Genomic DNA, 25,616 nt, shown 5'->3' on the forward strand with positions numbered 1-25,616 from the left:
CTTCTCATATATATGCAATATCCTATTAAGATCAGACCACTATATCATATGGCTGCCATAGGAACGATCGGTCGACAATTAAGTTTTTGTATGAAAAAACATTTTGCTTATCAAGATATCTTGACCAAACTCTGCATTTGTTAGTTTTACTTTACTCCTCATACATATGAAAAATCCTATTAAGATCGGACCACTATATCATATAGCTGCCATAGGAACGATCGGTCGAAAATTAAGTTTTTGTATGAAAATACATTTTGTTTTGCAAGATATCTTGACCAAACTGGGCAATTATTAGTTTTACTAAGCTTCTCATATATATGCAAAATCCTATTAAGATCGGACCACTATATCATATAGCTGCCATAGGAACGATCGGTCGAAAATTAATTTTTTGTATAAAAATACATTTTGTTTATCAAGATATCTTGACCAAACTCGGCAATTATTAGTTTTACTGAGGTTCTCATATATATGCAAAATCCTATTAAGATCGGACCACTATATCATATAGCTGTCATAGGAACTATCGGTCGAAAATTAAGTTTTTGTATGAAAATACATTTTGTTTATCAAGATATCTTGACCAAACTCGGCAATTATTAGTTTTACTAAGCTCCTCATATATATGCAAAATCCTATTAAGATCGGACCACTATATCATATAGCTGCCATAGGAACGATCGGTCGAAAATTAAGTTTTTGTATTAAAAACATTTTGTTTCTCAAGATATCTTGACCAAACTCGTCATTTAATATATTCCCTGTGCTTCTTAGATACGGGCAAAGCAATATAAGCATTATGAAAAGGTTGGGTCTGCAAGGGTATTAAATCTTCGGCGTGCCGAAGATAGCCTTTCTTTTACTCACTTTTTTATACCCTTGCAGAGGGTATTATAATTTTGTCGTGCAATGTGTAACGCATAGAAGGGACATCTCCGACCCCATAAAGTATATATATTCTTGATCAGCATCAACAGCCAAGTCGATATAGCCCTGTCCGCCTGTCCGTCTGTCTGTTTCTATGCGAACTAGTCCCTCAGTTTTAAAGCTATCTTAATGAAACTTTGCAGAAGTCCCTTTTTCTGTTGCACGCAGCACATATGTCAAAACCAGCTGGATCGGACCACTATATCATATAGCTGCCATAGGAACGATCGGTCGAAAATTAAGTTTTTGTATGCAGAAACATATTGTTTATCAAGATATCTTGACCAAACTCAGCATTTATTAGTTTTACTTTACTCCTCATACATTTGCAAAATCCTATTAAGATCGGACCACTATATCATATAGCTGCCATGGGAACGATCGGTCGAAAATTAGGTTTTTGTATGAAAAAACATTTTGCTTATCAAGATATCTTGACCAAACTCTGCATTTGTTAGTTTTACTATGCTCCTCATATAAATGCAAAATCCTACTAAGATCGGACCACTATATCATATAGCTGCCATAGGAACGATCGGTCGAAAATTAATTTTTTGTATGAAAAAACATTTTGCTTATCAAGATATCTTGACCAAACTCAGCATTTATTAGTTTTACTAAGCTCCGCATATATATGCAAAATCCTATAAAGATCGGACCACTATATCATATTGCTGCCATAGTAACGATCGGTCGAAAATTAAGTTTTTGTATGAAAAAACATTTTGCTTATCAAGATATCTTGACCAAACTCTTCATTTATTAGTTTTACTATGCTCCTCATATATATGCAAAATCCTATTAAGATCGGTACACTATATCATATAGCTGCCATAGGAACGATCGGTCGGAAATTAAGTTGTATGAAAAAACATTTTGTTCATCAAGATATCTTGACCAAACTCGGCATTTATTAGTTTTACTAAGCTTCTCATATATATGCAATATCCCATTAAGATCGGAGCACAATATCATATAGCTGCCATAGGAACGATTGGTCGAAAATTAAGTTTTTGTATGAAAAAACATTTTGTTTCTCAAAATATCTTGACCAAACTCGGCAATTATTATTTTTACTAAGCTCCTCATATATAAGCAAAATTCTATTAAGATCGGACCACTATATCATATAGCTGCCATAGGAACGATCGGTCGAAAATTAAGATTTTGTATGAAAAAACATTTTGTTTACCAAGATATCTTGACCAAACTGGGCAATTATTAGTTTCACTAAGGTCCTCATATATATGCGAAATCCTATAAAAATCGGACCACTATATCATATCAAGATATCTTGACCAAAATCGGCATTTGTTAGTTTTACTATGCTCCTCATATATATGCAAAATGCTATTAAGATCGGACCACTATATCATATAGCTGCCATAGGAACGATCGGTCGAAAATTAATTTTTTGTATGAAAAAACATTTTGCTTATCAAGATATCTTGACCAAACTCAGCATTTATTAGTTTTACTTTACTCCTCACACATATGCAAAATCCTATAAAGATCGGACCACTATATCATATTGCTGCCATAGTAACGATCGGTCGAAAATTAGGTTTTTGTATGAAAAAACATTTTGCTTATAAAGATATCTTGACCATACTCTTCATTTGTTAGTTTTACTATGCTCCTTATATATATGCAAAATCCTATTAAGATCGGTACACTATATCATATAGCTGCCATAGGAACGATCGGTCGGAAATTAAGTTGTATGAAAAAACATTTTGTTCATCAAGATATCTTGACCAAACTCGGCATTTATTAGTTTTACTAAGCTTCTCATATATATGCAATATCCCATTAAGATCGGAGCACAATATCATATAGCTGCCATAGGAACGATTGGTCGAAAATTAAGTTTTTGTATGAAAAAACATTTTGTTTCTCAAAATATCTTGACCAAACTCGGCAATTATTATTTTTACTAAGCTCCTCATATATAAGCAAAATTCTATTAAGATCGGACCACTATATCATATAGCTGCCATAGGAACGATCGGTCGAAAATTAAGATTTTGTATGAAAAAACATTTTGTTCACCAAGATATCTTGACCAAACTGGGCAATTATTAGTTTCACTAAGGTCCTCATATATATGCGAAATCCTATAAAAATCGGACCACTATATCATATCAAGATATCTTGACCAAAATCGGCATTTGTTAGTTTTACTATGCTCCTCATATATATGCAAAATCCTATTAAGATCGGACCACTATATCATATAGCTGCCATAGGAACGATCGGTCGAAAATTAATTTTTTGTATGAAAAAACATTTTGCTTATCAAGATATCTTGACCAAACTCAGCATTTATTAGTTTTACTTTACTCCTCATACATATGCAAAATCCTATAAAGATCGGACCACTATATCATATTGCTGCCATAGTAACGATCGGTCGAAAATTAGGTTTTTGTATGAAAAAACATTTTGCTTATAAAGATATCTTGACCATACTCTTCATTTGTTAGTTTTACTATGCTCCTTATATAAATGCAAAATCCTACTAAGATCGGACCACTATATCATATAGCTGCCATAGGAACGATCGGTCGAAAATTAATTTTTTGTATGAAAAAACATTTTGCTTATCAAGATATCTTGACCAAACTCAGAATTTATTAGTTTTACTAAGCTCCGCATATATATGCAAAATCCTATAAAGATCGGACCACTATATCATATTGCTGCCATAGTAACGATCGATCAAGATATCTTGACCAAACTCTTCATTTATTAGTTTTACTATGCTCCTCATATATATGCTAAATCCTATTAAGATCGGACCACTATATCATATAGCTGCCATAGGAACGATCGGTCGGAAATTAAGTTGTATGAAAAAACATTTTGTTCATCAAGATATCTTGACCAAACTCGGCATTTATTAGTTTTACTAAGCTTCTCATATATATGCAAAATCCCATTAAGATCGGACCACTATATCATATAGCTGTCATAGGAACGATCGGTCGAAAATCAAGTTTTTGTATGAAAAAACATTTTGTTCATCAAGATATCTTGACCAAACTTGGCATTTATTAGTTTTACTAAGCTTCTCATATATATGCAAAATCCTATTAAGATCGGAACACTATATCATATAGCTGACATAGGAACGATCGGTCGAAAATTAAGTTTTTGTATGAAAAAACATTTTGTTTTTCAAAATATCTTGACCAAACTCGGCAATTATTAGTTTTACTAAGCTCCTCATATGTATGCAAAATCCTATTAAGATCGGACCACTATATCATATAGCTGCCATAGGAACTATCGGTCGAAAATTAAGTTTTTGTATGAAAAACCATTTTGTTTATCAAGATATCTTGATTAAACTCGGCATTAACTATTTTCCCTGTGCTTCTTAAATACGGGCAAAACACTATAAGCATTATGAAAAGTTTGGGTCTGCAAGGGTATTGGATCTTCGGCTTGCCGAAGATAGCTTTTCCTTCTCGTTAATGTTGAATTGTCCTAGTGATGGGATTTATTAATATGTGCCTGTACAGAAATGTTAAAATTATGCTCTACACAATGCAATTCAGATATTATTCTAAATATTAAAATTGAATAAAAACACTAACAATCCCCCCTTGTAATGCACGTGTGGACCCGTGCACTCAACACATTGGTTTAATGCGTGTGTCTTTGAGCATACGAATGATAAAAAAATATATTTGTACCTTATGTGGTCGTATATGCTTCCTTCTATGTGTTACGTACAAATATATTAAAAATTATAATTTAAAGTTATCGCCGTTCTTCTTCTTCTTGCACTTCTTATTTCCGTGAATGTGTATTTATGAAAATATAATACAAAACAATTTGCATAATAATGAACATACATATTTACATACCAAACAATTAATTTTAAATTGATAAAATATTTTTAGTATGTGTAGTTCGTTTTTATTTATTTATTAACCAGTGCTGGTAGCTTTCAGGCTATCATAATTTAAAATATTATAACTTCATTATACCTGTAAATAAAGAGAAAACATGACACTTAAAGAATATGTAAATTAATAAGTTTTAAAGAAAGAATTCTTCAAGCTAATTTGTGCTTATATTTATAAATATACTCGTGGTAAACAAGCATCCGTAAAACCAAAATACCTAGTGTATGCATATTTAAATCATATCTCTGTATATTTCATTGGCGTCACACTTAAATCTCACTCCAGTGCAACGTTGTGAGCAGTGTTGCAAATCATCGAAAACTCACCAATAAATGCATGTCATTTTGTATGTCAAGCGGAGCTGACGAAATACGGAAAAGAAAGTAGTAAAATGTTCCCCTCAAATTTATGTACATATATGAAAATAAAACCAGAAAGAAGGGCTATCTTCGGCACGCCGAAGATTTAATACCCTTGCAGACCTAACCTTTTCATAATACTTATAGTGCTTTGCCCGTATCCAAGAAGCACAGGGAAAATAGTTAATGCCGAGTTTGGTCAAGATATCGTGATAAACAAAATGTTTTTTCATACAACAACTTAATTTTCGACCGATCGTTCCTATGGCAGCTATATGATATAGTGGTCCGATCGTAGTAGGATTTTGCATTTATATGAGGAGCATAGTAAAACTAACAAATGCTGAGTTTGGTCAAGATATCTTGATAAGCAAAATGTTTTTTCATACAAAAAATTAATTTTCGACCGATCGTTCCTATGGCAGCTATATGATATAGTGGTCCGATCCAGCTGGTTTTGACATGTGCTGCTTGCAACAGAAATAGGGACTTCTGCAAAGTTTCATTAAGATAGCTTTAAAATTGAGGGACTAGTTCGCATAGAAACAGACATACAGACAGACGGACATGGCTCTATCGACTCGGCTGTTGATGCTGATCAAGAATATATATACTTTATGGGGTCGGAGATGTGCGTTACACATTTCACGACAAAATTATAATACCCTCTGCAAGGGTATAATAATAATAATTATGATAAAAAAGATATGTTTTTAAGTTAAAAAATTTTCTGAATTAGAATTATTTTTGCATTGAATATTCTGTTAAAGATTATTAACAATTAGTTACCATTATTATTTTGTCCACAGTTATGTTTTATTTGAATTTAAATTCATTTTTTATTTAAAATTTTGTTAGAAATGATATATTTATGCCTATACCATTTTTCTTTCATATAAATAAAGAAAAAAACAAATGAATGTAGAGTGCAAATAATTACATTTTTGCAATTCAGCACTTAAATTTATTTGTTTCTGTGGTTAAAAACATAAGTAAATACATTTATGTGAGTAGTTCCCTATCCGATACGGTAAGTATAAAAATCCATGCTAAGTCACCGCCGCTAATTTGACTCACGTATTAAGTCTTTAAAATACGATATATCGATAGAATATCAGCATCCCTAAACAAAACTGTGGCAATGTAAGAACAAACACAAAAAAAAAAATGGGGGCAACGATGGTGAAAAATGGAAATTTATTGGATGCCTTGCCTTCACAGGTAGCCCATACAGCATATTTAATGTTTTAATAACCAATGACAATAATAATTGCAGGGAACACTACACGTTGTAATGCTCGGCTTGGATTCTGCTGGCAAAACAACAGCGCTATACAGACTTAAGTTCGATCAGTATTTAAACACAGTACCCACTATTGGATTTAATTGTGAGAAGGTACATTATTCAAAGAATTGCAAAAGAATGAAGTCATTAATTTGTTTTTGTAGGTTCAGGGAACTTTAGGAAAAGCAAGGGGTGTTCATTTTCTCGTTTGGGATGTGGGTGGACAAGAAAAACTTCGACCGCTGTGGCGAAGCTATACTCGGTACGTAAAACAGATGTTTTCTAACAACATACACATACATACATACGTATCTATGTATACATCAATAAAAAGCTACATTTGAAAGACCGCGAATATATATAAGATAATATCTTAGTGTATTGACCAAAACAATATTCACTTTTTATACCCTGAACCCATTGAAAATGGGTATAAGGGTCTATTGTATTTATGCAAAATCCAAATGTATGTAACAGGCAGAAGGAAGCTTCTCTGACCCCATAAAGTATATATATTATTGATCAGCATCTATAGCCGATTCGATCTAGCCATTTCCGTCCGGCCGTCCATCCGTGTGTATGAACGCAAGGATCTCGGGACCTATAAGAGCTAGAGACTTGAAATTTTAGATGTAGGTGCCTAGTGCCTGCGCAGATCGAGTTTGTTTCCAATAAACGATAACTTACTCCATTTCCAAGCAATCGATAAAAATCGATATCGATAACCGGTTTTTTGGGCAGTTTTGGTAAATAATAAGAGCTAGAGTCACCAAACTTGACATATAGCTTTTTAAATAGAATATATATATATATATATATTTGATGTTGGAAGAAGAGGGTTCAGGGTATCCCCTAGTCGGGAGCTCCCGACTGGAACGTCTTACTTGTTTTCACCTATGGTAGAGTTCTAATATTATGCTATAAAATGTGTTTTATTATATACCAAAGTTTATTATATTAATATTGATAAACAAAATTGTATATTTTATAGGTGCACAGATGGAATTCTATTTGTTGTGGATTCGGTCGATACGGATCGCATGGAAGAGGCAAAAATGGAGTTAATGCGTACAGCCAAATGTCCAGACAATCAGGTATTTTTGTTTGAAAACAAAGCGCACGACCTAAATGATTTAAGACCTGTTCTAATTTTGATTTCAGGGGGTCCCTGTGCTTATTTTAGCCAACAAACAAGATCTACCAAACGCATGTTGTCCCAAGGAACTTGAAAAGCTCTTAGGATTACATGAGCTGCACAATCCAATATCGAATATATTGAGTTCCAGCTCAACATCAACAGGAAACATTGTCGGTTTTTCCACTTCAAACCAAAGTTATTCTAATCAGAGCACAGCAATCCAGATGGCGCCTGATGCGGACAAGTGTAATGAAAGACAAGTATCGTCAATAAAGGTCACATTTCCACACTCGCAACATTTCCAATCCCACGCGGAGTCCAATAGTAAAGACTCCAGTTTGCCAAACGAGGCTAAGTGCAACGCACCACATACAACATCACCAACAAAGAACAGCTCCCAGTTTACAGTAAAGCATAATAACATAAATGCATCCACGCAACTAAAGGGCTGGTACATACAGCCCGCTTGTGCTATTACTGGAGAAGGACTACAAGAGGGATTGGATGCTTTATACGACATGATATTGAAGAGGCGTAAAATTAGCAAGTCTTGTAAAAAGAATAAACGGTAATATTGTTTTTAATATAGAATTTTAGAAATTAAAGTCTGCTTAGCACAATTAACAAAATGTACACGCACTAAAACAATAAATATCGCATATGTACAAATATCCGTAATATGGATTTTTCGCAGAATAGCAAGGGGCCTCTTCGCAGGCTCAAAAAACCAATTGTGTGTGTGCATACCAAGCACAAGGCTATGCCATACTTATATACCAAAGATAATATAATTATTAACATGAAAGAATTCCCAACTGCAGGCTTGGTGATGATTCGAGCAGCCCTCAGCAAAGCTGACCTGCGTCGTTTGTTTGCGAATACAAACGCGCAATAGCCATCGTTAATTAGGTTTATGCTGGAGATGTTGTAGCTGTTTGATTCCAAAATAATATTTAAATACTTGGTTTACTGAGTTTGGTCGGAAAATCGGTTAATTTTAAGCTGAAGCAAATATTAAAATAATCAATTTTAATAATTCGTAAGAGTTACTTTTAAAATATATCTTTATATCTTAAAAATAACAAGTATGTGTCAAAATGTTTCTATACAGTTTCTAGATATTTTTGAATAATCAATTTTTGTACTAAATTTTTACCTCCTTTTCAATTGGGGAATAATTTGAGTTTATCAACTAACGACTAAAATAAAATCAAAATAATTAATAATACAATTAATAATGATTGCTCTCGACTTACCGGTTTGCAAACGACCCAAACTCAGCAGACAAATATTTAAATATTCAGTTGGAATTTAATACCTGATAATATCCATGGGTATCGAGTCTCCTGGCGAGTTTATTGAAAGACTAGAGTCTTATTCGTTTCGCAACAAGTGTTTTTTTATTTTTGAAAGTCAATACAAAAATAATAAATAGATGTCTGTAAAGTCTGTAATGCATGTTCGTGCACATATATGAGCATCATTTACTTAATTTTAAAAGCCTTAACCGTTCTTTTAAGTTTTTTGATGTTTTATTATCGGAATCTGATTCAATTAAAATAGTTATAATGAACGCCCAAGTTTGGCATTGTAACATTAGTTGGCACGTAAGTGGACCCGGGAGCACATTTAATGCAATCACGTTTAAGTGCAGGTCTCTGACTTGACTTTGACTTGGATCCCTGGCAGTGCATGGCGAAACGCAGCTCCTCGGCCATTTCTGAACACAAGGATTGATTGTCTGTGTGCAGATTTTTCTTTGAATTCCAACAAAATTCAAAAATGGCCACAACCACCGCAAGCGCAAGTCCACAAAGTAGAACAACAAATACACCACCTGAAATGATTACATTAAGGGTAAGGGTACGTCTTTTAACTCGGGAAGCGTCTTCTCCTACTTACCAATATTTTCCACACCCAACGCATTTGCTTTTGATTCTTTGCTTTTGTCATCTCTGTTGCACACATCGCCAGTATTTTTCCACCATTTGTCGTAGAGTATCTGAATAATGCCCTTCTCTTGCAATTCCAATATCGCTAAAGAAATTTTGTCCCTCCAAGGAGATCCTTTAGGTGTTGCAATACCATAACCCTTAGAATCTAACAGGCCGCCAATCTGTGTCAAATTACAATCCCTCTGAACGGCATAGTCCAACATTGTCGATTCCATTAGAAAAGCATAATTGCCTTCCATTACGCGCTTTATTCCATCCTCGTAACTTTTCACAAACACAGATGCTTTTCGGTTTTCCATGTAGCGCCACATTTTCTGATATATCCCAATTTTTGAGTCCTGAAATATTCGATGCATATGCATGCAGAAATTTAATAAAATAAAGGTGAAAGTGCTCTACTCGGTAGTATCCTAAACCTTCTTCTATCAATACTAAATATAGAAAAGTTCCAGGTATCATCACAGGCCGGTTATTACTTTTACTATGCTCCTTATCTTATCTTATCCTAACTATTATATATTTTTATTTTTTTCCTCAAATATTCACCCTAAAAAATGTCATAGTTGATCCGCCTTCCAAAGTGCCGTATGAGATTTCAGTTTGATCTGCCAAATCTGCCGCACTCTCAATAGGGGTTATCATACGTTCGACTGTTAAAAAGGCAGCCAAATTAGCTGTGTATGATGAGATTATAATTAGACAAAAGAAAAACCAGCAACCGCCAACAATCCGGGTAGATGTTGCCTGAGAAATAAATAAAAATTAATATAAATATATATGTCTAACATAAGAGCTATAAACATTTTAACATTGTGCCATCCAATTTCCCCTGGCCTCAGCTTTTTTTCTTCTTCTTATCAATAAACCTGACATTGAGCCAGCTTTAATATATTTCTATATATAAAACTGTCTGTCCTTACAGTCTGTCTGACTTATTGACCTGAACTTACCTTATGTAATGGAGGTGCACGCTAATGGAGGACTTTGGGAAACTTTTTGTTTACCATTCGATCAGCCTCAAAGCCTTAACGACTTAGAACGAAGTTTCGGATTTCATTTCATTTCCAAGGATCTTGATAAAAAATAATTTCAGACTTGTTGTACACCTTTCGCAAAATCCAAGGTTCTTTGGTGGAAAATGCGGATCAATGATTTTTAAGTCGTAATTTTAAGTTTTGTCCTATCAGCTTTTAATATTACTTTAATGCCCTACATAAGAATTCAAAAAACACGCGTTTTAGCTATTCTGGAAATTTCACGCTGAACATTTCAACATTATTTTTGTGAAAATATATTTGATGCCTGTTTCACGTTTTTCGCAAAAGTTAATTTGCAAAGATCTTTAAGCAAATGTATTAAAGACATATTTTCGGGAATTCCACTTTTTCTGAGCGGAAAAGGGTTCGAACATATTTTCAAAGAAGTCATAAAAACTTTATATTTTCCATATTCCACCCGCGAACGTGGAAACTTGTCGAAAATGTACAATTTTTTCTTTAGCATATGATTGGCTTCAAACTCATTTCAAATATTTTCATAAAAACAATTTGATACGTTCTTTATGCCTTTCGCGAACCCTCTTGAAGAAAAATTTTTACTAAAGTTAAAATGAATAGAGTGAACATTAAATGAATAAAGTTAAAATGAACAGTATATTTTTCGGCTTCAGGCTTACCCCATTGGCCCAACAAGACAAAAGACGTTGATGCCACCTATTAATTAATTTAAATAATCTATATAAAATATAACTGTCGAAGTGGAGTTTCACGCAAAGAACTTGGTCCGGGTAAGGACTTGAAATACCAACTAGTATATACATAGACTGCACATTTCCCGGCCTGCCCGTGTCAAATTTTGTTCCTATAAATTTTGATTAGAACTTTTTAACCCAGTTCTTCCTGTACTATCTTGAACTTAGAACTGAGAATCCCTAAAAGTGGCAAACGAGTCCGAAATTATTTTCCACCAACAAATCCTTGACCCATTTTCTAAAGTGTGAAACGCCCCTCAATTGAAGTTGATCGGCCGATCGGATCGTAAGCAAAAAAGTTACATACAAACGTTTTTCGCGGTTTTTCCACACATGCGGGTGGAATTTCCCGAAACCCCATCTAAACGGGCACCTTCATCACATAAGGAATCCTAGCTCCAGTTTTATATGTAGAGAATACCTATTTTAGTTATATAACAGATATCCGTACCCTTGGATATAAGTCGGCCCCTTGCTGCATTAGAGCACCAATTGCAAACCAAAAGCTATTTTTCAGTGTAAAGTCATTTTGTACGCTTACTAACTCCAAGGGGTCATCATCATCATTCTCATCATCGTCCTGAAGAACAGTGGGTTTTATAAAATAGTCGACAGTAGCAGCATTATTATGATTAATAGCTGTGTGTTCATCATTTAGCTTTAAATTATTTATGTGCTCTTTGCAGCACTTGTTATCAGGATCCCGATCATTAACGAAAGATTTCAGTTCCAATTGATCGTAGGCCTTGTTAGCTTTTCGAATTTTTCGCAACATATGGTCGCATGCCATGGAACAGGCTGGTTTCGAACGAACCCATTCCATAGGTGATAATCGTGCTACTATCCATATACAGATAGATACAAGAATGTAGCCGAATGCTATGTAGAACCATATTTCGATGGCGAGTGGATTCATAAAAGAGAAAAACTTTGTTTGAGCTCGATCTGATATCTGAAAGACAATAAAACTTAAGAAATACAACGGCTCAGTTCTTATACTTATACTTTATACAGTGCTCAAAAAACCACGGGGAAATAGGCACACAATATCTAGTTAATCGTCAGTAAATGCAAATAAGCTTAATTCCAAACATACCTTTGGATTCAGACCGGATCCTTGTCGCAAAAACGTGCCCGTTATAAACCAAAAACTGTTGGATATCGAAAACTGATTCTCAACGATATCAGTTTCCTTGTAGCACGGATGCGGGTTCTTCCACTCATACGGAGAGAAGCGAGCCATCACAAATAACGCGAAGGATACTAAGATATAAGCAGCTAGCACATACAGCCAGATCTCGATTGCCAATGGGTTCATAAAGGAAAACAGTCGTGTGGGCTGACTTGTCGGCACCTAAAGGATTTATGATTTAGCTTTTTCAAAGTTACTGCTGAACATTTAGTTAATTTACATACAACAAATGCATCTAAAAGCAGTCTATCCTAGCTACATACATACAAGTAAGTAGTGAACGTATATTTTTTTTTTTAATAATTTTGACAGCATTGCTTTGTCCACTGTCTGACATATGTGAATCATAAGAGTACCAAGTAAGATGATTTAATCGGCTTTTAGAAAGTGTACACTTATTATCCTGTTTGCATTTGAACTACCTTCAGGAGGGTAATAACATTTTACCTTGAATAGAATGCCAATTCCGAGATTCATAAATGGTTTGGTGAAGTCAATAACACTTTCTCGTGCATAGTTAATAGTCATTGACGCGACAGCTAAATCTGCGCGCTGAAATATAATAAAAAGAATTCATTTATTGGCTTGCATAAAAACAAAATATTTATACTTGCATATATAAACCTGTGTGTCGTTACCAACTCTGACTGTTTGGTGAGCAACGCACAGCCCAAACCTTAAAAGCTTGGAAGCTTAAATTTTCTCTGAAGTTACCTTATATGATGGAGGTTTTGAAGAAATTCCATTCTCGATAAACAGCCTCAATTTATTTCCAAGAGCTATGTTTAACTTGATTTATTACAAATCATTTTTAAAGATCTTTGTTCATATTTATTTGCTACGATCATCTCTTAAATCTTTTGGATTGAAAATGCGGGTCAAAGGTTTAATAGAGGAAAGTATAAGATTCTCATTCACCACCGTTAATTGCAACTTTTGATTCGTCAATTCGATGGAATTTACAGTTTTATTATTACTCTTAAGACGTAAAGTTTGAGATTCAAGTTCAAATAAAATTTTTCAAAATAAATGTTTCAATTTTGGCCCCCACATATGATTGTTCACGAGTTGAAGCCAAACAAGTAAGAGGTTCTAGTCGGGAGCTCCCCACTAGGGAATACCCTGAACCCTCTTATTCCAACACCAAATGCAGTTGTTGCATTGATGTTTTCGCTAGCTGCCCATTCAATTGCGCAGTTACATATAACTTTGTTTTTTTCTTAACCGATCCTTATAAAATTTTCTACAGTATATCTTATTATAGCATAGAATTTTTGTGTATTCTCAAAAAGTCAATTGCATTTAAATTGTGGTTTGAATTGGTTGGCAATGTTAACGGTGGGATGGCGCTAGGTATAAATGAAAGATACTTGATATATATATAATATTCAAGAAGCAGCATATCAAGTTTGGTGACTCTAGCTCTTAATACTTACCAAAATTGCTCAAAAAACAGGATGTCGATATCGATTTTCATGGATTGCTTAGAAACGGAGTAAGTTATCGATTATCGGAAACAGTCGATCTGCGCGGAAACTAGGAGCACCTAGATCTAAAATTTCAATTCTCTAGCTCTTATAGGCTCTGAGATCCTTGCGTTCATACATACGGACGGACGGACAGACAGACGGAAATGGCTAGATCGACTCGGCTATAGGTGCTGATCAAGAATATATATACTTTATGGGGTCGGAGATGCTTCCTTTTGCATGTTACATACATTTGCATTTTGCACAAATACAATATACCCTTTTTACCCATTTTCAATGGGTTCATTGTATAATAAAGATTTCAGATTCGTTGCTTTTATGTTTTGGACTGTGCTTTGGTCACCAATGGTGACTTACCATTCAGTCATTCAGTAAATCTTTGATATATATATAAAAATGCAGTTAAACACATGTATATACTCGCCCTTTCCATTAACTCTTGCACAATTCCATTCCAAGAATTTGTTTCCGGTATGTAAACACCATACATATTATCGGGAACCAATTCAATTTTATATTGGAAGCCAACTTGTTGTGCTATGGCCTTCAGTAGGTCTATGCAAAAGCCCTCAAATCTAGCATTTCCGGTAAGATTTGCATCTTCCTTAACCATAACATACGGACGTTCCTGGTGGGCCCAAACAAAGTAAGTATAAACAAGTAAGAGGTTCTAGTCGGGAGCTCTCGACTAGGGGATACCCTGAACCCTCTTCTTCCAACACCAAATGCATATATATATTCTATTTTAGAAGCTATATTTCAATTTTGGTGACTTTAGCTCTTATTATTTACCAGAATTGCCCAAAAAACCGGATATCGATATCAATTTTTATCGATTGCTTGGAAATGGAGTAAGTTATCGATAATCGGAAACAAACTCGATCTGCGCAAGCACTAGGAGCACCTAAAATTTCACATCTAAAATTTCAAGTCTCTACCTCTTAAAGGTTCTGAGATCCTTGCGTTCATACATACGGACGGACGGACGGACAGAAAGACGGACATGGCTAGATCGACTCGGCAATTGATGCTGATCAAGAATATATATAGCTTATGGGGTCGGAGATGCTTCCTTCTGCCTGTTACATACATTTAGATTTTTTACAAATACAATATACCCTTATACCCAATTTTAATGGGTTCAGGGTATAAAAAAAATATGAATAATTGGACGAACCTCTCTAGTCATTACGACCAGAGTTATATTTGCAATGTTGGAGTCGTAAAATGCAGTAGGATCAGAAATGTTAACACCCACATCCGGTTGCCAAAAGCCGACTTTTTGTATTATTTCCTGTTTCAGTTTTAGTATATCAATTTTAAATTTGCTTCTTCGACCCTCAATAAAATTAACCCTTCCAGTCAAGCCATCAACTGCAGCCTATAACAATAAAAACAATATAATTGACAATTATAAAAATTATAATAAACATTTTCTCACCGAATTAATATAATTATATAGCGAGAGTCCGTCGCTCCATACTCGGTCAGAGTTACATGAAAGATTCCTGAACGTTAAAGTGTGACTGCTATCCAAATGTTTCAGCCCATATGCAAATGCATATACCGAATCGAACATGAGAGCAGACTCTGTCTGAAATAGGTATAAGTTTTTTTAATTTATTTCATTACAGGCTGCAAAATCAACTTCTCTTGGATGGAATATGTTGTATGAGCGCAGTTTTAAGTTTTACCCAATCGGTTTGAAAAATTCTGTATCAGCAAGATTGGAAATTTTAAGCGCAAATTCTAATTCTTATTCTAATGCATCTATTAAGTTTCCATTTGATTTACTTCAAACTCAATTTAAAAGATCTTTATAAAAATAGATTTAAGACTTATATAACAAAATCTATTTGATTTTATAATCAACAAGTAAGAGGTTCTAGTCGGGAGCTCCCGACTAGGGGATACCCTGAACCCTCTTCGTCCAACATCAAATGAATATATATATTGTATTTTGGAAGCTATATGTCAAGTTTGATGATTCTTATTATTTACCAAAATTGCTCAAAAAACAGGATATTGATATCGATTTTGTATCGATTGCTTGGAAACGGAGTAAGCTATCGATTATCGGAAACAAACTCGATCATCTAAAATTTCAAGTCTCTAGCTCTTATAGGTTCTGTGATCCTTGTATTCATACATATGGACGGACGGACGGACAGACAGACGCACATGGCTAGATCGACTCGGCTATTGATGCTGATCAAGAATATATATACTTTATGGGGTAAACAGTGTTTATATTGTCTTTGCTTATACCACTAACCATACAATGTATAGACATACCAAATGTCACTTTTTATCGAAACATGAAAAATCGAAACGAGGCGACCCCAATGGTACCTGCGACCACTTTAGTGTGCCCAGACAGAGTAAGACTGCTGAGAGTGGCAGCCGAACGCCGGCCTCAAAAGCCGAACGTTTAGTATGAAACCGCATCTCGCTCAGCGCACAATGTCGCGCCTGATGCGTTTTCTTAATATATGTATGTATGCCATTTTTAAATCCTTACAGCCCAAAAACATATGTGTGTACGTGCCTCGCTCTCACTCATTGCTTTGCGCACTTGCGTCCATCTCTTTCTCCCTCCCCGAGATCTACAAACATTCCTATGTTTGTGTTGTGTGGATGTGCGCACAAGTAGATCGCGGCGTTTGTCGCGAGCCAGAGGTTTCTTCAATTGTGTGCCTTTTGTGCCTGTGGTGGCAATAGGCACTCACATTTAAATGCTCTATCATGTATTTCTTCGTCCAGTCAGGCATGATGAGAACAATTTGATCTAATTTTATTTAATACACAATTAATTGACCTAAATTAAATATTTATATTTATTTTCTGTTTACTGTAGGGACCTATTTTGCTTAAAATACAAAAATATCTAAGTCGTATTTCTGCAAGGGTAATTCATCGTCGGCTTGTAAGAATTTTCAGAACAGGTCAAAAATTGCCAATGTTCAATTTTTGCGACTTGCTGCTTGTGCAAACGCACACTCTTTCGAGTAAACAGTTGTGTGATATTATTAAAGGGTTTGGCCTGTTCATGTGCAAAATTGCTATTTTCCATGCTTGTTGTAGGGGTAAGGGTACCTGATCGCTGGCATGTGTGCATGATAACTTTTTGGGTCGGCCAACTACGCACACTAACACAGTTTTCTATATGGATGGAAGCATTAATGCGTTTGTGTGCGTGTTGGTTGCCTGCCTGCCTATCCGATGCAAATTTGACAAAATTTGAAGTTTTTGGCATTTGTGAATTTCGAGCTCTACACACACACATATACACACTCACAAATGTGTGTGAATGAGCTGATCAAGGGTTTATCGTGAGGCAGAGATATTTTTATGAATGGGTGCGTAAATTTGGGCGACTGGCACGGTCTTTGTTTTTTTTTTGGCATGCCTGCGGTGGGCTTGCAGCCGCAAAAGGCACAAATGAATAAAAAGGCAATGAAAATGGTATGGATCCAGACGCATGCTAGACATTCTGATCGTTAATGCCTGTCATAAAACCCTTTAACCTAAGATTATAATAATGCCAATAAAAGATTACTTGCATTTCTTCCATATCAAAGTGCAAACGAGCGACAAGTGCGATTCACCTGTTTCATTCAAGTCCAATAACTAGCTTCATCTTCTGACCAAATCTTTATTCGTTATCAGAATGTCAGAGGTCTCATTTCAAAGCTTAAAAATTTTTTCATGGCCAGCACTTCCTTCGATTTGGATATAATAGCATTTTCAGAAACATGGTTGAACTCAACCATATCTGATTTTGAGATTTTATCTAATAACTTTATTTTGTATAGAAATGATCGGCCGACTCGAGGTGGTGGGGTGTTAATTGCCGTTAAAGCCACTCTCCAGTCTTTTCAGAACTTTTCTGTTTTAGTACGCCTACTGACGCTGAGATTGTCTCAGTTAATGTGTCTTTTCCTACACGGAATGTCTATGAAACATGCTCTTATGTCCCACTTTCTTCTGATATTCAAGTTTATATGAAACATATTACTTGTATTAAAGAAGTTTCTTCACACGTGCTTGATAATGACCTATTTATGGTGTTGGGTGATTTTAATTTGCCCAACATCTCTTGGTCATTATTTACTGCCAAAAATTATCTAGTGCCCTCAGCACAGCACGATTTTATAGACTGCATGCTTGATCTTTCGTTGTTTCAAATCAATTCAATTTCTAATCATTTGATTAGAACACTTGACCTTGTATTTGCTAACGACTACCTTATTTCTAATGTGTCTAGGTCCCCTCCTTTATGTCTTCCTTAGGATGTCTATCATCCTACCTTAGAGATTGCAATGCTCAATTGCCAGCAATGACACTAATTCTGCTAACCTCTTTGCTAATTTTTTCCATCAACTTACTCTTCAGTCTGTCCTAATACTAATTCTTACCCTTATACTATTTCTTTCCTATTAGCTATAGATTCTTTAAAATCTTCTTACTCCCTGGGCCGGACAATATTCCTAGTTGTCCACTCAAGGAGTGTAGTTCTTCCCTTCTTTATCCATTGCTAAAGCTTTTTAATCTATCCCTTGAAACTTCTGTCTTTCCATCTCTTTGGAAAGAATCTTATATCATTCCTCTTCACAAGAAAGGTGGGAAGTCTGATATACGAAATTACAGGGGCATTGCAAAACTGTCCGCTATTCCTAAATTATTTGAAAAAAAATCACTTCGAATTTGCAGCATTTCTGCAAATCAGTTGTTTCCCCTGTTCAACATGGATTCGTAAAGAATCGGTCAACTACGACCAATCTGCTTGAGTTTACTTCCTTGGTAAATGATGCTTTCCTTTCGAAAATGCAAACTGATGTCATTTACACTGACTTCAGTAAGGCGTTTGACTCTGTGCACCATGACATTTTACTTTTTAAACTTGACCGAATAGGTTTCCCCCTGTCTCTTTTGCTTTGGATTAATTCTTATTTAAAAGGTAGGACCCAAAGAGTAATGCTGAGGCTGACTACCTTTAAACGGGTTCACGTTACTTCTGGTGTTCCTCAGATTTAGTCATCTTGGACCTTTACTCTTTACTCTTTTTATAAATGATCTCCCCTCTGTTATATCACACGGACGATGTCAAACATTTTCTATCATACACTAATCCCCTACATCATTCTCGACAACACGATTTGAACGCTATACAACTATGGTGTTGGGCCAACCAATTGCATCTTAATTGTTCAAAGTGTATGTTTATGACTTTTAATCATACTACACCTTATCTTCTCAGTTATACAATCGACAATATCCCTTTGTAACGTATACTAACAGTTAAGGATCTAGGCGTTATTTTTTATTCTAAACTCTGTTTCAATCTTCACATATATACCATCGTTAATGAGGCAAAAGGTGTACTTGGATTCATTAAACGATGGTCTAAAGAGTTTAACGATCCTTTTATAACAAAACTTCTGTACATCTCTCTTGTTCGGCCTATCCTTGAATACTGCTTTTGCATCTGGTCTCCGCAGTATAACTATAGCTAGGATCGTATTGAATCTGTTCAGAAGCAATTTCTGCTTTTTGCCTTACGAGGTTTAAATTGGTACCCTAATCTTCGGTTGCCATCCTACTCCAGCAGACTGCTTCTTCTCAACCTTCCGTCATTAACCAACCGTAGAACAATTCTCGGTGTTGCCCTTCTACATAAGTTGATTATTGGCGACATAGATTCCCCTTCTCTGCTAGGGCGTCTTCAATTCTCTGTTCCGGCTAGACCAACTAGAAATTATCGCCCCTTATTCCTATCTACGTGCACAACAGACTACGCTATGCACAATCCTTTCGCGTGCTATGTAAAAATTATAATAGTTTGCATCACGTTTTCTCTACAGAGCTGTCTCTACCCCTAATAAAATCGTTGCTTTCAGGATACCTTCGGGAAGTCGCTGACCATTCCCAGCTATGAGCAGGTGCATAGCTTGCCGGACAAAATTTTCCCCCACCGGGTCGGTGATTTCCCATTACTTTTCTCTTTGTCCTATCTACTTAACACTCTTCATCTAACTAACATTGCTTTACTTTATTAACAATCTTCTTACTCTCTTTTTTCCTATTTATTGTATTTTCGTTATTAACATATCAAATTAAGATTATTTTTAATTTTACTTGAGAACACTTTTTTCCTACTTACAACCTTCTGCTTAGAGGTAGGCTCTAATAGCGTCACTGACAAAATTAGCTGTGAAAAGGGGCACAGCTGGCCGGACTGGCAAATAAAACACTTCCATCGGTCGGTGATGCTATTTAGAAAATTGTATTCTTTAACTAGGCTTTAGCATATAATTCTATTGTCTATTGTATAACCTATTGAATAATGAGGAAGACACTCGGTTTGTCGACCATTAATAAATAGTAAATAAATAAATTAAAAAATAAATAACTACCAATACGTAACCTACCAAGGCATCAAAATCAGCGATTTGAATTCTTTTTTTCCGGACAACAAAATTGGAGCTGTTTAATTGCATTATGACACTCTGAGGGCTTATGGATCTGTGTTCCATCTTATTATCCAGTGAGGTCTGCAGGGCCTGGCTTTCGAAAGAACAAACGAGATTATGTTGAATCCGATCCATGAAAATTGTATATGCTAAAAGGACTTCTCTTTTCACATAGTCTAAGGCAAAGGCGTCCATGTTACTCTCCTCGGATAAATTTGCAGATGAGAGTGCGAATTCTGCACTTTGCCAAATTGCTCGGAAACAGTTCGCCTAGCTACTTCTGCTCTAGGTTTAACAAAAATTTGCCTTATCCAAATCAGTTAGAGGTGTCGAACTCCATCTAAAACCCTATTATCACTGATCTTATCACTAATCTGATGTCGACTTTAGAGGTATTCCCCTGAGAGAATCGTATCATCTCAACTCAACTGCAGCTCTACTAAATCACCATTCCACAGTGGGTTCCAGAATCTATTAATCCGCTTTAGTTTACTTCCCAAGTAAGAAAGGAATGCAGTCTGACTTCATCTATACTTGTTTAAGCAGGGTATTGGTATCGCTTCCAAGTCATTATTTTTAGCTAGATTTTCGGGTATCTTATTAAGAGAACCCATAATGTTATATGCGTAAATTCGTATTCTATATGTAGCTGGGTTTCTTCTGGGGTTCCCTGAGCCCAATACGACCGTAGCCAATAAGGTCAGGACTTCTTTTAATTATACCCTGAACCCATTTAAAATGGGCATAAGGGTATATTGTATTTGTGCAAAATCCAAATGTATGTAACAGGCAGAAGGAAGCATCTTGAAATGATGTAGGTGCTTCTCGTGCCTGCGCAGATCGAGTTTGTTTTCGATAATCGATAGCTTACTCCGTTTCCAAGTAATCGATAAAAAAAGGATATCGATATATTTTTTTTTGGGTAATTTTGGTAAATAATAAGAGCTAGAGTCACCAAACTTGACATATGTCTTATAAATATATATACGCATACGCATTTGATGTTGGAAGAAGAGGGTTCAGGGTATCCCCTAGTCGGGAGCTCCCGACTAGAACCTCTAACTTGTTTTCATTAAGAATTAGTCCAAGAACTCTAAAATAGAATATATTTGATGTTGGAAGAAGAGTGTTCAGGGTATCCCCTAGTCGGGAGTTCCCGACTAGAACCTCTCACTTGTTATTTGTTCATAAGTTCATTTAATTGGCAAAAACGACTTTATTTTTATTTGATAAGCTAAATCAACTTTTTTGTTTCAATTAGATCGAATTTAATATTCTAAAGAATCTGCTTGGAGTCTTCTCTATCTCGTATTAAGTCTTCCATGCTTACCTATTTGCAGGTATCGCAAAATCGCTAAACACGTATTTATTTAGTCTTTATGCACAGTATGGAAAATTTGACAAATTTGAATTCGACTAAAAATGTATGAATTTAATTTTCGCAAACATGTTTAAAAATGAGTTTGAAGCCATCAAATCGTTGACCCCTATTACCACCACCGGAGAGCGGCATTTCCGAATGCGTGGAATGCGACCGAAACTAATTCGATGAAAGATTTTTGTTGATGAACGAATAGTAACAAAAACATTCAGGCAACAATTTTCCGCAATTTTTAAACACACATAAGATAAATGGACGTCACATTCCTAGCTTTTATTGGTTAAGCTTTGTGATTACCAATCAATCGGTACAAACAGATTATGTAAAATAAAATTCAGGTGTCATAACCTTTTTAAATAAGAATGTAATGTGGATAGGTAAAAAAATGATTATTTACGCTCTACTCCTTGTATCCACTTACCTGTATGTATGGCATCCCGTTTATCATGTCTAATCCGCTGTGCTGCAGCTTTTGCATTTGATCTATCACCTCCTGGTAACGTTTACTTCCGACGTCTACTAAACGGAAAGCTGTTATGTTTACGCTGTTGTATCTAAAATCCTCCAGGTCAAACGTCTCCAAATCCTGTTATATATTTAACGAAAAACTAGTTTAACAAAAAACTAATATGGAACGTCAATCTAGTACTTACGAAGGTGGTAAACATATAATGATATCGATGGTCATTCATTTGCAGCTGTAGAATCTGAAATTGTAAGTCGACCTTTCTCTTATCTGAAGCCAAATCATATCGATTGCATAAAATGGGAATAACGAATTATAAATTATAATGTATCTATAGTAAAGGCCAAATGGGTAAATATAAAAACATTTGCTAGCTGCTTTGGGTACATTTTTAACATACTTGGCTACCGCGTATTAAAAAATATACTAAACAAATTGAATAATTTAGTACAAATCGTCCCGATTGTTCGGTATTATCCTGATTCTAATTCGGAATCCTTTGCATAAGCACACTTATGCCTATTAATTAAACTACGATACACTGAAATTTCTACTTCATTTGATCAAATAATGGTTTGTCTAGATTTTTGTATCTCTTAAGTTAGACAGGCCGACAAACTCACAGATTCAATTTAGAATCTTCGTTTTCCTGCCCATTTTTGTGCTTAAAGCCAAAAAAAAAATTTGTTCCAATCCGTTATCCAAGATGCTTGAATTTAGCAAAAAATATCTTTGAAAATTGATATTGTATTCAGTAAGTTCTAATATAGATCTTTAAAGATAACTTTAAAGCTGATCACAATATGACTAAGAGAACATTGAATCCCATGTTTCACACAGGAGCTATAAGCTTCTCAAAACGTGTCAAAAAGTAGACCACTATTTTTTCTAACAAGGAGTTCTTTTTACTCGTTTAATGGCTAATGGAGATTCTTTTTAAATTTTAGCATCAACTACACAAATATGCATGGCATTTTAGGACACAGATAATTACATACTAATATATACAAATAAATGATAGGAATCTTTCGTACTGATCGAAAAAAAGTTTTGATATTAGTTGGATTTGTGTCAACTATTATTTTGTAAATTTCCTTTTGGCGGATGGCTCGTAAAACTTGACGATAAGTCTCCGGATTTGCTTGCCTTATATACATTTCGGTTCTCATCTCCGCAGATGAGTGAATTAGGTCCTGCTGCTTGAAAAGTCCTGAAATAAAGACGTTTTATAAACATGAACGCTTGGAAGTTTAACAAAGATAATTTTTTAAATTATTTTGCAATGCATTTGGACCCTGAAAAACATAATTATGTAGCTTTTCATTAGAAACAAATACATATAAATAATCTGTGGTCAGTGAAAACGGGCTCTTCAAAGCTAATAGGAAAGACACTTCTTGAACGAAATTTTTGTTTACATCTTTACAAATCCTTATCTATCTTAAGTCCAGACAGACAGACAAAAAACCTTCTTTTTTTTGCAGACCCAACTTTTTCTTAATGCTCATATAGCTTTGCCCGTATCTACGTTTGGTCTACGTATCTTAAAAAACAAATACTTAACAACAACATAAACTTAAACAACTTAATTTTAGACTGATCGTTCCCATGTCAGCTTTATGATATAGTAGTCCGATGTAAATAAGATTTTGCATAACTGTAGGGAACATTGTGAAACTTATAAATATAATACAAAAAATTTTCTACCGATCGTTGATATGGCAGCTATATGATATAATGGTCCGATGTTGATAGGATTTTGAGTACATACGAGGAGCTTAGTAAAACTAATAAGTGAGCAGTTTAGTCAAGATACCTTGATAAGCAAAAATGTTTTTCCTACAATAACCTACTTTTCGATCGTTTCTATGGTAACTATACGATATACGATGCATATTTACTGCGTGTAACAGAATACAGCACTTCTGCAAAATTTCATAAGGCTTTAAAACGGAGAAGTCTCTCATAAACTAGTCAGTTCGCGTAGTAACAGACAGACGGACATGGCTATATGGACTCGGCTGTTAATGCTGATCAAAAATATATATATACTTTATGAGGTTGGAGATGTCTTCTTCTATGCGTTACACATTTCCCGACAAAATTATAATAATACACTATTAATATGTACAATATTAATATGTAAGCCTTAAGTGTAACTATAAAGATATTTGAATAGTTACCATAATCTTCTTCGTATATAATAGCGACTTTTGTCCAATTGAGATACATCATTAGATCGCGATAGGCTAAATTCATAATGTTTTGGGACGGATACAGATTGATAGAGAACTCCTTGACACCAATTTCTAAGTCAATGCGAACTTCAATGTGCGGAATATCGAAGGCTTCGCAAATTGATTGCACATGTGCCGCCAGCAGTGGGTCGGTTGGGCCAAAGATGGCTTGGACTCCGGCTTCCAATTGCCGACAGACCTTTTTCGTGGTCCGGAAGGAGTCGTCGCGTGGCACATACTCAATATCGTAGACAAGTTGGGTGTTAGGCAGAAGTGATTTTTCTTTATTGATGCGGTAAATCGCATATTTAAATGCCGATTCAACGTTGCCTTCCCGTTCGTCTTCGGTAAATATTGCTCCTAAGAAAAGAGAAGACAAATTGCAAAAATTAAGTATGACATTAACTAGTTAATAAACTTACCGACTCGAATCACTGGAGGCAAAGCATTCGCAACCAGCACCATGGACAGCAAAAACAGGTGCAGTATGGAATATATCCCGAAGGACGCCTTCAGGTGTATCGGGTCCTTTGTCATTAAGGTGTTTCGTTTAAATTTCAACTGTCCGCAGAAAAAACAGCAATCGTTAACATTATCTAAGCATATCGTATACTCGTGTTGCATATTCATTAAAAGTCACAGTCTCTGATTGTTGCACATCTTCGATTTCGGCAAAAATCGAAAGAAACAATTTAATTTGTATCTGTTTTACGCAATTCCCTTTACATAGGTATTAACTCATTTCTGAGTGGTAAAAAACCTTTTCCAAATTGGAAAGCACTTTTTCGTGTGTTTCGTATCAAATTATAATCAATTCACTCGAAATTTATTAAATTTATACAGCATGAACTCCGGAAGTTCGATATATACAGCCACAAATCTTCAATTGTCACATTATATTTTATAAGGGAAGCTTGCACATGGCTCGAAGCTTTCACCTAAATTCGCATAACGCATGCGCCTATAATTTTGCCCTAGAGCTTTGCTGACTACAGTTTATGAAACCTTTTCCATACATTTGCCATTTACATTAATCCAATTAA

The 25,616-nt window shown here is 35.2% G+C and overlaps 2 protein-coding genes across 7 annotated transcripts; one reads left to right on the top strand and one right to left on the bottom strand.

Moving 5' to 3' along the window:
• Positions 1-6,327: 6,327 nt before the first annotated feature.
• On the top strand, positions 6,328-8,287 carry LOC115767949 (ADP-ribosylation factor-like protein 4C). Of its 2 annotated transcripts, XM_030712327.1 has the most exons (5): positions 6,328-6,427; positions 6,483-6,602; positions 6,656-6,753; positions 7,483-7,585; positions 7,653-8,287. In XM_030712327.1, exons 1-5 carry the CDS (start codon positions 6,374-6,376, stop codon positions 8,199-8,201), a joined length of 924 nt encoding a protein of 307 aa, XP_030568187.1. In that variant the 5' UTR covers positions 6,328-6,373; the 3' UTR covers positions 8,202-8,287. The 2 variants fall into 2 exon arrangements, with proteins under 2 accessions (XP_030568187.1, XP_030568188.1); XM_030712328.1 differs by lacking the exon at positions 6,328-6,427 and having other exon boundaries at positions 6,524-6,594.
• Positions 8,288-9,029: 742 nt separating this feature from the next.
• On the bottom strand, positions 9,030-25,404 carry LOC115767954 (glutamate receptor ionotropic, kainate 2). Of its 5 annotated transcripts, none has more exons than XM_030712339.1 (14): positions 24,996-25,404; positions 24,520-24,933; positions 23,371-23,546; positions 22,524-22,577; positions 22,292-22,456; positions 15,458-15,610; positions 15,194-15,397; positions 14,441-14,644; positions 12,974-13,078; positions 12,431-12,688; positions 11,786-12,286; positions 10,131-10,328; positions 9,532-9,922; positions 9,030-9,466 (listed from the first exon to the last, which is right to left on the bottom strand). In XM_030712339.1, exons 1-14 carry the CDS (start codon positions 25,201-25,203, stop codon positions 9,180-9,182), a joined length of 3,318 nt encoding a protein of 1,105 aa, XP_030568199.1. In that variant the 5' UTR covers positions 25,204-25,404; the 3' UTR covers positions 9,030-9,179. The 5 variants fall into 5 exon arrangements, with proteins under 5 accessions (XP_030568199.1, XP_030568196.1, XP_030568194.1 ...); XM_030712336.1 differs by lacking the exon at positions 12,431-12,688 and having other exon boundaries at positions 9,031-9,466; positions 24,996-25,233; positions 25,334-25,352; XM_030712334.1 differs by lacking the exon at positions 12,431-12,688 and having other exon boundaries at positions 9,031-9,466.
• Positions 25,405-25,616: the final 212 nt, after the last annotated feature.

Source organism: Drosophila novamexicana, unplaced genomic scaffold (assembly GCF_003285875.2).
Source record: "Drosophila novamexicana strain 15010-1031.04,08,12 unplaced genomic scaffold, DnovRS2.1 tig00001515-arrow-arrow-pilon, whole genome shotgun sequence".
Lineage (NCBI taxonomy): Eukaryota > Metazoa > Arthropoda > Insecta > Diptera > Drosophilidae > Drosophila > Drosophila novamexicana.